We start from the raw sequence: 11,769 nt of genomic DNA, 5'->3' as shown, positions 1-11,769 counted from the left end.
GGCACATATTAACTTGGTTCCCCAGCCTCAGGGTATGTCAGAAGCTGCAGCTGTGGCCTCAACTGAGGCTAGATTGGAAGAATATTTTCTCCCAAGTTGACTCATATGATTCAGGATGCCATTTGGACTCAGAGCCTGGGTTCCTATGTGTCTTTCAGCCTGGACACTGCCTCAGTTCTCTGCCATGTGAGCCTCTATATAATGGCAGCTCAAAACACTACTTGATTTTTGGTTAAAGAAAGGTAAAGAAAAAAGGGATAAAGAAAAAGGGAAAGGGAAAGAGGAGAGAAATGGTACATGAGAGGAAGTAACTAGGAAGTGAAAGACTATTTGAAATTGAAACTTAGACATGACTTTCCATCACATTGGCTGTATCCTATCGGTCAGAAACCAGTCGCTAGCCACTTAGGAGTTACAAAACAATATACCACAAGTCAGCATGGGGAGCCATTGTGAAGGCTGCCCCCTCATAGATTGAAATGAGACAACTGAGTCTCATTCTAAATACAACAGGAAACAACTGGTTTTACTACCATTCTACCCCATCATGGGACCCGTATTAAAATAAGGCCAAGAGGAAGAGTGGCTGTTCCATTACTACACTGATGTCTCTTTTGAATAGTACTCCATGCCACATCCCGCCCCTTTTTTTAATTCTTCCATACTTGATTTTGGGCCTCAGATACACTGGACAACAGCCCACACATATTAAATTTTTTTTTAAGTTTATTTATTTTTGAGACAGAGAGAGACAGAGCATGAACGGGGGAGGGTCAGAGAGAGAGGGAGACACAGAATCGGAAGCAGGCTCCAGGCTCTGAGCCATCAGCCCGGAGCCCGACGCGGGGCTCGAACCCACAGACCGCGAGATTGTGACCTGAGCCGAAGTCGGACGCTTAACCGACTGAGCCACCCAGGTGCCCCAGCCCACACATATTATAAATATTATCCATATATTATCCATTTACACCCGATGAGGCTCCTAGGAAGTATATTCTAGCCTGATCCCAACATGCACATTAGGAAACTATGGAATACTTGAGAGACACATTGAGTTAGGACATATAACTGGTAAAACAAAGAAAAAAAGCTGAATTCAGTTCTGTATCCTCAAAATTAGAACCCTACTTGCATTTCCAGGGAGTTGTGGCTATGGCATTTTTGACTCATTGTTTACAGTTAAGGAGATGACATTGGAGGAGAAAGATAAGCAGTCAACTATCAATAAGGGGTTCTAGATAGGTCTCATTTAAAGAAGGGCCCCAGGTACTGGAATCTTGAAAAAGTGACTTCACTTCCTTGGTGATAGGCTTCAACAGAACTTAGAACTCTGGTAACCAGGTGCCCACATTCTAGAGATGGCCTGCTTTCCAGCTCACTTGCCCAGAGTCACTCTAGAGAACAAAATGTTCTGTTGCTGTATCCCCATTTTCAGGATATGTGGGCTTAAGAAAGCCCAGAGTGAGAAACCTTTATGTCACTGTAGACATCAGCTCAGCCCTCATCTCCGAAGCTGTTGGTCATTTGGCAGGAGGCGCTCACAGGTAACACAAGGTAGCTCAGGGCAGCCCACTGGAGAGCATGCCACAACTCTGATCCTGCCCAGAGCAGGCCTACACCTCTTGCCCCTCGTGTGTGTGTGTGTGTGTGTGTGTGTGTGTGAGAGAGAGAGAGAGAGAGATCAGGGGAGGGGACAGAGGACGAGGGCTATGCCCTTCATGAGCAGAAGCAAGATGTCAGGTGTTGAAAGCCTAGCACATCTCTCATGTTCATACCCCAGGTCTTGGCAGGCAGGAGACGATAATTGCTGGGGACCAAGTTCAACTACCTATATGTTAATTACGAGCCCTAGAGTTTCTTCTGGTTTCCTCCTTGCTGGATGTCTTTACAGCTTCCCCTCTTAGCCTGTACTGTAGAGAACACAATTTCTAATGGGGATGTCCCCTTGTGGCAATGTCCAGGGAGGACCCTAAGGTCTCTTGGCCCGACTACGGGGCACTGTACTTGCAGAGCTTCACCCAAGATATCTTTGAGGAGCTGGTCCATGGCTTCAACTACGGCAGCGCCCTAGATAAGTGTCAGGTGCAGAAGGATACCAAGAATCAGCGCTGCTCTGAGGTAAGAATGGGAAGAGGGTTTTTCACACCCAGGGCCTGCACATAAATATGGGGCCAAACCTGAGGCCCTCACATTGTATTTCCACATGAGCGTCCCACAGGCCCAACCACAAAATAATCTGAATATCCAAACCTCTGCCACCAGCTATGTGGTAAGGTAGGAGGACACTCTTTACATATGTTGGAATGGTAGAGAATGCATGTATTGTGTATGTATTTTATTTTTTATATTTTGATAGAGAACATATTTAATGTTTTTAATTAATCATTTTTATTTATTTATTTATTTTTTACTTTTCATGAGGCCATGAGTATCTTTGCATTTTACTGCTGTTTTATTATTTTACCTACTTGCCCCAGATATCCTGGGTAGCACTCAGCTCCACTGTCCTTGCAGAACTTCTCCAAGCCCTTACATATCATCACACAAAACAGGGTGATTTAACACAAAATTAAGGGTGGGATGAAGCCATTCTATATGTTTCTGTAATGTCTTGTCTCTCAGAACACATTAAATTATTGTAGGCCCACCAAGTCATGAGCTGTGTTCTTATATGTCTTCATAATATTCCATAAAGGAGGTTGTGTGCCACTGTTTCAGCCTTTCAAGTCTGTTGGAACTTGACAGGATTCAATTCTGTTTTCATGTCAACAGTGATGCAGGGAAAATCTTAAGTGTCCTAAAAGAATGTTTTAGGTTGCTAGATCTGCCATAACATGGAAGCACTAATTGGGTGGAAGGACTTTGATGCCTCCTGGCTGAGATACCTGCCTCTGTCTTTTAAGAGTTTCACCCAGGAAATCTTTGATGAGCTGCTCTAAGGATTAAATTCCATCTCCCTTGACAAGCAGCAGGTGCATCAGTCCAGCAACAACATCAAGTGCTGGTATAGGGTGAGAACAGGTCCAGATTCATGTCCTTTCTCGGGACCCAGAGATGATCAGGGTAAGCCTGGAACCCAGACTACAATTGACTGGCTCCCTGGGGCCTGCTGAAGAAGGTGGTTTCCCCCAGAAACTTTCTCCCTATCAGGAACAGACCAAGCCTCATTAGCTTAGAGGAAATGCAGCCCATGCTTTTGACAATTCTCAGGACTAACCTATATGATCTTGAGCAGCATTCGAAATTCTAACCCTCTGTTTTCTCATATCTACAGTAGGGATGTTTACTGATGACTCACTGGCATAATGCTCTTAATATAGGCTATTAAAAGAAGTGCTATTGTTGCTCAGCTAAGAGAATGCTTGGAAGTTACCAATGGTTTATCATTTCCCCCATAAAACCAATTGCAATTTTAAGCCTAGAACCTTATTCTGTGTGGGCACCCGAGTCCCTTCTCTTTCACAAGTTCCCAAAGGGATGGGGGTCTTTGGTCTGAGAACCAGACCCTGATCTTCCTGGTAGTTCATGGTATTGAAGCTGACTACATGCCCCTCCTTGTCTACCCGGTGTTAAAAGGAATCAACCCTGTCCCTGGATGAGGCCTGTACAATGCTGAAGCTCAAGGAAGGCACAATGGAAAATTTTTTACAGTCCCTGCTACAATCACCTTTCCAGGATAGAAACATCTCAAACATCACAACCATTTTCTGCATATACCAGGTGTTCCCCATGGCCCAATTAGTCCTGGGACAGCAGTTCAAAAGGTGAGTGCTTGCCTCATACACAGCACAGGGGGGAGCCTCCCATTTACTACTTGTGTATCTTGGGAATGTCACTGCACCTCTATGAGCTTCACTTTCCTCTTCTGGGAGTGCGGTGGTAAGAGGATGAACCTCACAGTGTCAACTGTAGTAAACTATGGGAGAAAACATGGCATGGGCTTATCTGGTGCCTGACTCTGTAGAAAGGGCTGCTGGACATGCTGAGTATCTTTAGGTTTAATAGTTCTCTCTCTCTCCAGTGAAGAAGCTCTCAACCTCAACCCTCGCAGGCCTGTGGCACTTCTGAATTTAGAAAAGGACATGGAAAGCAGAAGTTGTCCTGTTTGCAAAGGACTTCTGAGATTCTATCTAGCTGGGCTTGGTATTTTTCCTTTATATGGCCAGACTAGGGCTTGCTGGGGGACAGGCAGAGGCACCCATGGCCCACACAGTTATCTGAAAAGTACTGGTTGGGTTAATTCAATCAACAGTATATGTTAATCACCTAGTAATGCAGGCACTTTTCTAGTCACTAAGATAATTCAGTGAATAAAGTAGACACAATGCCTTGGTGTCAATTCTAGTCAGAGAGTAGGCAATCACTCTACACTCATGTCCTTGGTTCATTATATGTGACATTTTCATGGCGTCCTCTGGGTATGAAAGGATTGTCCCTTATTTGACCATTATGACAGACTACAAGACCAAGTAAACATACTCATGTTCAGGTCTTCAGGTTCAGTAGGAGGGCCTCCTGCATCCACAGAGCAGCATAAGAGACTTTAGGGGTTGTGGCTGGAGGAGGACTTTCAGAACCATGGAACTCACAGATCTCTTGATTTCCATAGGAGGGCTTATGTTTGGGGGCTTCCTGTGAAGAAGCAAATGAGTCAAAGAGAGCTGTGGATGGGGCCCCAAAACTGGGAAGCAAAGCACAGTCTGGGTTCAGTTGGTGCCTAAGAGACCCATCCCTTCTACTGTTCTATCTGGCTCTGCCTGCTTCTCTCCATATCTACCTCTGCTTACCACAGCAACTAGGGCCAAGAACAGAAGGTGTAGTGAGAAGACTGCTCATAAATCGGCCTCAAACGTAAGCCCTATTACTGGTCTTTACTGAGGATGGCATTGACTATGCCCAAGGCCGTGGTGAGAAGAGTATCAGTGAAAAAACCAGACTCACACAGGTTTTCTGGATGACTAGGCCTTCCACTGCAAAGGCGGGGTTGGAAGTGGGCTGGGCCATCCTCTGGGATCCATAGAGAAATAATGATGCTGTGGGAGTACAGTGTGGAATAAAAGGCCAGGCCTCTGATGCTTCTCCACACATGACTCTACCCAGCACCCTCTCTCCCATCTTGAGTACATGGCCTGACCAGAAATTTCAGGATACCTGGCAGTCTCTGAATTTTACCAGTTTCAAAGTAAAGACAGCCTATGTGGATATGAAGCTGCATGACTGGAACCTGAAGAACCACACCGCCCTTATCCTGGTGCATCAGGAAACTCTGGAGCCCACTGAGGCAGAGTCAGATGGTAAAGGGGATTAAAATCTGGGAAGACTAACTGGGGTGGGGTTCATGGGCTGAATATTGTTTTGAAAGCAATGGTACCTGTCCTGTTTTTGGGAAGGCACCTGGAAAGTCAGTTATGTGGATGAACCTTTCTCTTTATCCTGGTCCAGTGCCAGCCCCAGGGCTCCTTCCAGTTGCAGAGCCAGAAAAGGGGTCTACTATGGAACTAGAGACAGCGCCAGTTATGTTTCAACCATCACCTCAAGCGTCAGAGCCAGCATCACCTCCATCAGCTGTTCCAGAACTGGAACAAGTGCTAACATCTTCTTCAGCATATGTGCCAGGTCCACAGCTACAATCAGCTCAATCATCAGCTTTACTTAGAATTTTAACTCCAGCTCTAAAAATAGAGACAGAGCCAACTCCAGCGCCAGAGCCTTCCTGCCACGGGCATGTGACCCCAAAGAACCAGCTGAATGAGGAGAAGCCCAGCCTCATGGACTTCCCTCCCAAGCTGGTGGCAGAGCAGCTAACGTACATAGATGCGGTAAGAAGCTGGGCTCTCAGGGCAGGACAGGGCAGGGCACTTTCTACATTTTTGCCGTCAGCTAACCCAGACCTGCCTTTCCCTGATGTGGACTACTATAGTCCGGGTCCAAATTTCAGCTCGACCACTTATCAACCATGTTACCCTGCCAAGGTCCTTAAATCAAGCTTTCACTGTCCAGCTGCAAACTGTAGAGATAGGCACTGATAAGAATTGATGCAGAGTTACTGTGTAGATTAAATGAGATAGAACAGCTAGAAAAATGGGTAGGCCCTGGTCCTTCAGGTGGAGGAAGACAGCTCACTGGGTGCAGTCAAGTCCATGGGTCACCCACCCATCTTCCTTGGAGTCTTAACACCCTGTGCACTTATTAGGCATCTGACATGTACATAACTACAAGGGGAAACAGAGAAACCTATGGTTGTAACTGTCATGGGGGAATGTGCATCGAAAGGAGAGTAGGACCAAAGGGAAAAACAGGTGGAGTGGAAAATGCCCCCTTGTGAGGAGTCACATTGAACTGTCATCTAGAGGCTGGGGTTAGCAAGGATGACCAGGGTACAAATTCTCTCCTTCCTTCCCTGCCAGTATTCACTCCTAGGTCTTCCTGTACTTGACTCCCTCAGTGAAAATAGAATGGAATGAAATCCAGGGATTCCAATCAGGCTCAGGCCACATTCTCAGCTTCAGGAACTAAAGCTCTGACCTGGTAACCTCCTACCTAGGACACTAATCCTGAATGTGAAATGGCTGGCTGAACACTCCTACCCTCCCCACCCCATTCTCTAGGAGCTGTTCAAGAAGGTGCTGCCTCATCAGTGCCTGGGCTCCATCTGGTCCAAGCGGAATAAGCCTGGTAATGAGCACCTGGCACCCACAGTCTGTGCTACCGTCACCCAATTTAACAGTGTGGTCAACTGTGTCATCACCACCTGCCTTGGAAACCCAAGAATGATAGCCCAGGACAGGGCCATGGTGGTGGAGCACTGGATAAAGGTGGCCAAGGTATTTTATGGGAGGCCAAGATGAGTCACTCTTCTGAGCCTTGGAAACTGATATTTCCTTTATCAATTCTCAGGGTTGGAGTCCCTAGTCTAAGCCCTAGGGTCTGCACAGTCCCTAGGCTCTTCCCTCCAGGGACATGCTGACCTTTACTTGCATGTCCCAATGGTGGAACGCTCAGTTCCTACCTGGCTCCTTCCTTGGAATGAGCTAAAATCTTCCCTCTCCCCAGCAGTGTTACTCTTTGGGTCTTATATGTGCCCTTCTGCAGGCACCTGGATATCTGTCATCTTGGAGGGAAAATTTAAACTGAGGGAGACTGATACTTTAGAGCAAATAGGACTCCTGCTACCCACATGACCACTCATTCTCTTCCCTCCCCAGGCCTGTCAAATCATGCGGAACTACTCTTCACTGCATGCCATCCTCTCTGCTCTGCAGAGTGCCTCAATTTACTCTCTGAAGAAGACATGGGAGAAAGTTTCCAGGTGAGTATGCCTCTCTCCATAGAAGGATCAGGGTGGATGAGGGATTTCCCATATGCACATCTTTTCCCCCTCAGTAACTGGGACCCTCCTGGGAGGCAGCAAACCCTGGCAATAGAACCTGGGCTGGTGTACAGGTCTATAACCCACCCTGGAGAATAGTCCACCCTGACTCCAGCTACAGAAATATTTTTTCTTAAATATCACGCACTGAGTTGACCCAAATTAAATATTATCAAGCGCTTACTTTACAGCAACAAAACTCTCTGCCCAATTGAAACCACACCTGACTGAAACAGAGTTGCTCAATTAATATGGAAATGGTGGCACTGGATGACTCACATGAGAGCTCCCTCCATGTCCTACAAACACCTTAGTTCTCAGAGGAATCCAGAGAAAACCCTAATACTGGCAGTTTGACTTTTTGGAGTACTCAAATAAGAGGGACTTACATTCAAGCCACATGATTCCTATAATTTTTTCTGCCATTTTTTCCTCTATTCAGGAAGAGCTTTCAAAAATTTAAAAAGCTGTGCACTGAAGATAACCCACAGAGAAGGGAACTGTTCCTGAAGGTATCATGGGAGGAGGAGGTTTGGGAAGAGAGAGGGTGGGGCCTGAGGGAACAGGGTCCTGAGTGGATGAAGAAAGACTGCTGTGTAGGGGAATGATCTGAAGCATTCCTTGGGGAGGTGAAGCCTTTGGTATGAATATGGTTACAGTTTGGGGTGAAGATTCCATTGGGGGTGGAGCAAGAAGGTGCTGTTCAACCAGATGCTATAGACACCCTGTCTCTCCATATTAACAGCTAGTCCAGATGGGGACCTGTATACAGCTTGAGAGCCCAGAGGACAGCCCTCTGCTCAGTAGTGGGGTTGGGATGGGTGGAGGGAAACAATAATGATAGTAATAGGACACTGAGTCCTCAGAAGACCATGTGATGTAGGTGGTGTTCTCACTTTTCTCAATGAGAAAACAAGCTCAGGAAGGCCAGGCTGCAAGTTCAAGGTCACACATGGAGTGAATGTTGGAGCTGAGATTGTGCTAGAATCACTCACAGCATGTTTAAGGATAATGTAGCATTGGTACCAGCTGACTTGGGTCAGATGTCCAGGGTCTCAAGTCAAAGATGGTGGGGGGGGGGGAGTGGACTGAGGATATTATGGTCTCAATGAACTTGTCCTTGCCCCTGCAGGAGCGGCCATCTAAATGGGCCACCCTGATGATGAGCCGCCAGAGAGCCCAGAAAAGGCTGCAGAAGAAGGTGAGTGTTCCTGGGGAATAGAGCCTCCAGAGTGAGAGGAGAAGGGCTCCTCTCTGACAGCTGGAGGCCTCCAGATCAAGACAGGTGGACCTTTCTACTCCAGCTCCTCCTCTTGTTGCCACAGCTTCCAAAACTCTTATTTTAAAGTGACTGGGAGGAGGGTCTATCCAGCTGGATGCAGAATGGATTTGTGGGTGGAGAGGGGCCTAGGACTACATACAATTTGATTTTCTAAAAGCAGGCCCTGGTGGTGATTAGGAGAAGTCTGATGTCCTTGGAGGGTGAGGGTAAGGGGGAATTGAGAGGCGGCTGCTAGGGATCCTAGGCTGCTCCATGTGAGAACCTGGGGTGGACCAGGAGGCTGAAGCATTTTCAAGGGAGGGTCCCTGTGTGCACCTGAGAGCAGGGACTCATCCCACCCCTACTCTAATGACACAGGGTGTTGTCCCCTTCCTTGGCACTTTCCTCACTGACATGGTGATGCTGGACACTGCAATGGAGGACTATCTGAAGGTGAGTGAACCTCTAGATTGTGTAGGAGGGCCCAGAATCCTGAGGTTTGGGAGTGGAGAACCCCTGTAATGAGTCCTGAGACCTCAGTACTTGGCAAACCTCCCCTCATGAGAGCTTCACAGCTACCCCTGTGAGCTAGAGTTTCTCATCTCAGTGATGAGTGAAGGGAGTTTGCACTTATGACACTGGTCCTGGTGCCCAAGACTGTCTGAATGCAAAGCTGCATGAAGTTTGTCTGAGTTGACCTCAGCCTCTCCCTCTCAGGCTGCTTATGGGGGGAGAGCAAAGTCAGGCACCTCCACATCGGCAAGCACTTACATAGCCTAACAGCCCCCTCCCCCCAGAGGTTTCAGCCTCCCCTTCTGTCATCAGAGAGGGTTGTGCTATAAGGTGCTTGACTGTCCACCCCATGTCCTCCTTTCTCTGGACCCCAGAGCCTGGCTTATATCCCAGTCCTGTTATCTGTGTATGGACAGTCTTCTAGTGTGTCCTGGCACGAGAACAACATGAGAAAGGATGTGTATAAGGAACAAGCAATAACAAGGGGCTCTTTCTGATGGACTTTGGCTATTTGCTTTCTAGGGCGATGAGATCAACCATAAGAAAAAAACTAAGGTGAGCATTTGTGGCACTTCCTATTAGGGAAGTGTAGGGGAGTGGATACCAGAGATGCCCCTGGGAAGAATATTTCTTGGCTTCATCCCCTCCATCACACATTTACTGGAATAGTTTGATAATGAAAAAGTGTAAGACCCATCCATCTGGTAAGTGAAGTCAGGGGAGTGGCATCAGGGATAACTTCCTGCAGGAGGAGGGGCTATTTATACTCACCTCTGCGAACAGGTTGAGACTGGATGAATTTATCAGGGAAGGAAGGCTGCCACATGTGCAAAGACCTAGGACTGGTCCCCTATCCCACTGCTCAACCCACCCAGGCTCTGTGTGCATCCTGTTCTTCTCTTGGCCTAGGAATACGAAGTAATGAAAGAGATCATGCTCCTCCAGGTGGCTGCAGATAACTACACTCTAGAACCGAAGGAGCAGTTTAGAGCCTGGTTCCAGGCTGTGGAGCGACTCAGTGAGGATGAGAGGTGAGGCCCATCAGGAGCTGAGCAAAGGCGTGGACTCTTTCTGGTGGCCACTCTAGGGATCCTGCATCCATGGCTCCCTGGGCAGCCTCAAGCCTTGTTTCCTGGTGATCACTGGAACACCAGATTCCAGCTACTGGGAAAACACTGGGAGAGACACCTGAATTGTAGCTCCTGGTCGACTCACAGGTGTCATTCTCTCTTTAGCTACATCCTGTCCTGCCAGCTGGAGCCCCAATCCTAACTGACCAGTGGAACTCAAGAACAAGAAGAATTGGCCACAATCAAGCTCAGGACTGAGTGAATGTCCAGTGATAGTGCAACCTTTCCTCAGCAGCTTGGACACTTGCTGTGATGAATCCCATCTCCTTGACACTTTTTCCTCCCATCTATTTACCTACTTGGAGTGGCAATATTTATCTTAAATAGTAAAAGCTAGATTTGAATATTATTATATTAAAGCCTTCTTTCTTTTATAGCCCAGGAGTTTGGTTTGGTTCTATTACTTCCTACAGCAACTTAAATGGTGTACAGACTCTCATATTCTTTCTTGAACTAAGAAATCTTACAGAGTCATCAGCTATTGTATGTGGGAGGAAGGAGAAGAGCCAGCCCTCCTCCCAAATTCCTCTTAGAGAACAGGTTAATTTCAGTATAATGAATTTGGGTAAAAAAGAAGAGACAGCCCCTCAGAATTACTGAGATTTAGAGGTTGAAGTTACTTTCACAGGAATGGCAGCAACCATTGAAATTAGATGTCCTTAAGTGTAACAATTTCCAGGACTACTACCTGCCCCAGGACAGTGGCTGCTTTCTACACTTTAAAGGAAAAGGTTTGTTTCCTGCTTCTTTTATTGAGGTGTTGTTTTTTCTTTTGGAGTTTTTTTTTTTTTTTTTTTACCAAATATTTGAAACTTTAAGTTTTCTAGTTCAAACTCTGGAATTGCATTAGCCAAAAACATGTAAAGAGGTCAAACCCTACATGTGGAAAGGATAAGGACAGGAGAAGGTAATTTGCAAATTGACTAAGGGCAGGCAGGACTTTCCATTTTCATTCTTCCTCTAGGGGCTCCATGTTAACACTTTACCTAGATTTAAATCCTCCAGGGATCCCTTTCAATGACCTCTGAATCCCCTCCTCTGCTTGTTTTGTATTTGGGGGAAAGATGTGTGATGTACTTTTATGGCCACAGCTGCTGAACATGGTCCCATAAACATCTATGCTAAGAGCTAGGATGTCTAGCATTCCTGCATTTCCTTATGCAGCTTTTTTTTTTACATTAGTTAACATACAGTGTAGTCTTGGTTTCAGGAGTAAAACCCAGTGAATCATCTCTTACATTTGATACCCAGTGCTCATCCTGAAAAGTGCCTGCCTTAATGCCCATCACTGATTTAACTCACCTTCAAACCTACTGTCACCCTTAACCCTCAGTTTGTTCTTTGTATTTAAGAGTCTCTTATGGTTTGCCTACCTCTCTGTTTTTATCTTATTTTTCCTTCCCTTCCCCTATGTTCATCTGTTAAGTTTCTCAAATTCCACATATGAGTGAAATCATATAATATCTGTCTTTCTCTGACTGACTTATTTTGCTTAA

General features: G+C 46.4%; 1 protein-coding gene across 2 annotated transcripts; it reads left to right on the top strand.

Annotated features, from left to right (window-relative positions):
* The first annotated feature begins 1,316 nt into the window (after positions 1–1,316).
* On the top strand, positions 1,317–10,649 carry LOC122236206 (ral guanine nucleotide dissociation stimulator-like). Of its 2 annotated transcripts, none has more exons than XM_042977098.1 (13): positions 1,317–1,544; positions 2,011–2,118; positions 3,577–3,764; positions 5,101–5,294; positions 5,443–5,819; positions 6,609–6,824; positions 7,206–7,309; positions 7,812–7,881; positions 8,502–8,570; positions 9,009–9,083; positions 9,666–9,698; positions 10,053–10,174; positions 10,379–10,649. In XM_042977098.1, the coding sequence occupies exons 1-13, from the start codon at positions 1,359–1,361 to the stop codon at positions 10,413–10,415; spliced, it is 1,779 nt and encodes a 592-aa protein (XP_042833032.1). In that variant the 5' UTR covers positions 1,317–1,358; the 3' UTR covers positions 10,416–10,649. The 2 variants fall into 2 exon arrangements, with proteins under 2 accessions (XP_042833032.1, XP_042833033.1); XM_042977099.1 differs by having other exon boundaries at positions 1,466–1,554.
* Positions 10,650–11,769: the final 1,120 nt, after the last annotated feature.

The sequence above is a fragment of the Panthera tigris genome (assembly GCF_018350195.1).
Source record: "Panthera tigris isolate Pti1 chromosome A3 unlocalized genomic scaffold, P.tigris_Pti1_mat1.1 chrA3_random_Un_scaffold_97, whole genome shotgun sequence".
NCBI classification, from domain to species: Eukaryota; Metazoa; Chordata; class Mammalia; order Carnivora; family Felidae; genus Panthera; species Panthera tigris.
This window is presented reverse-complemented; position numbering and strand designations above follow the sequence as displayed.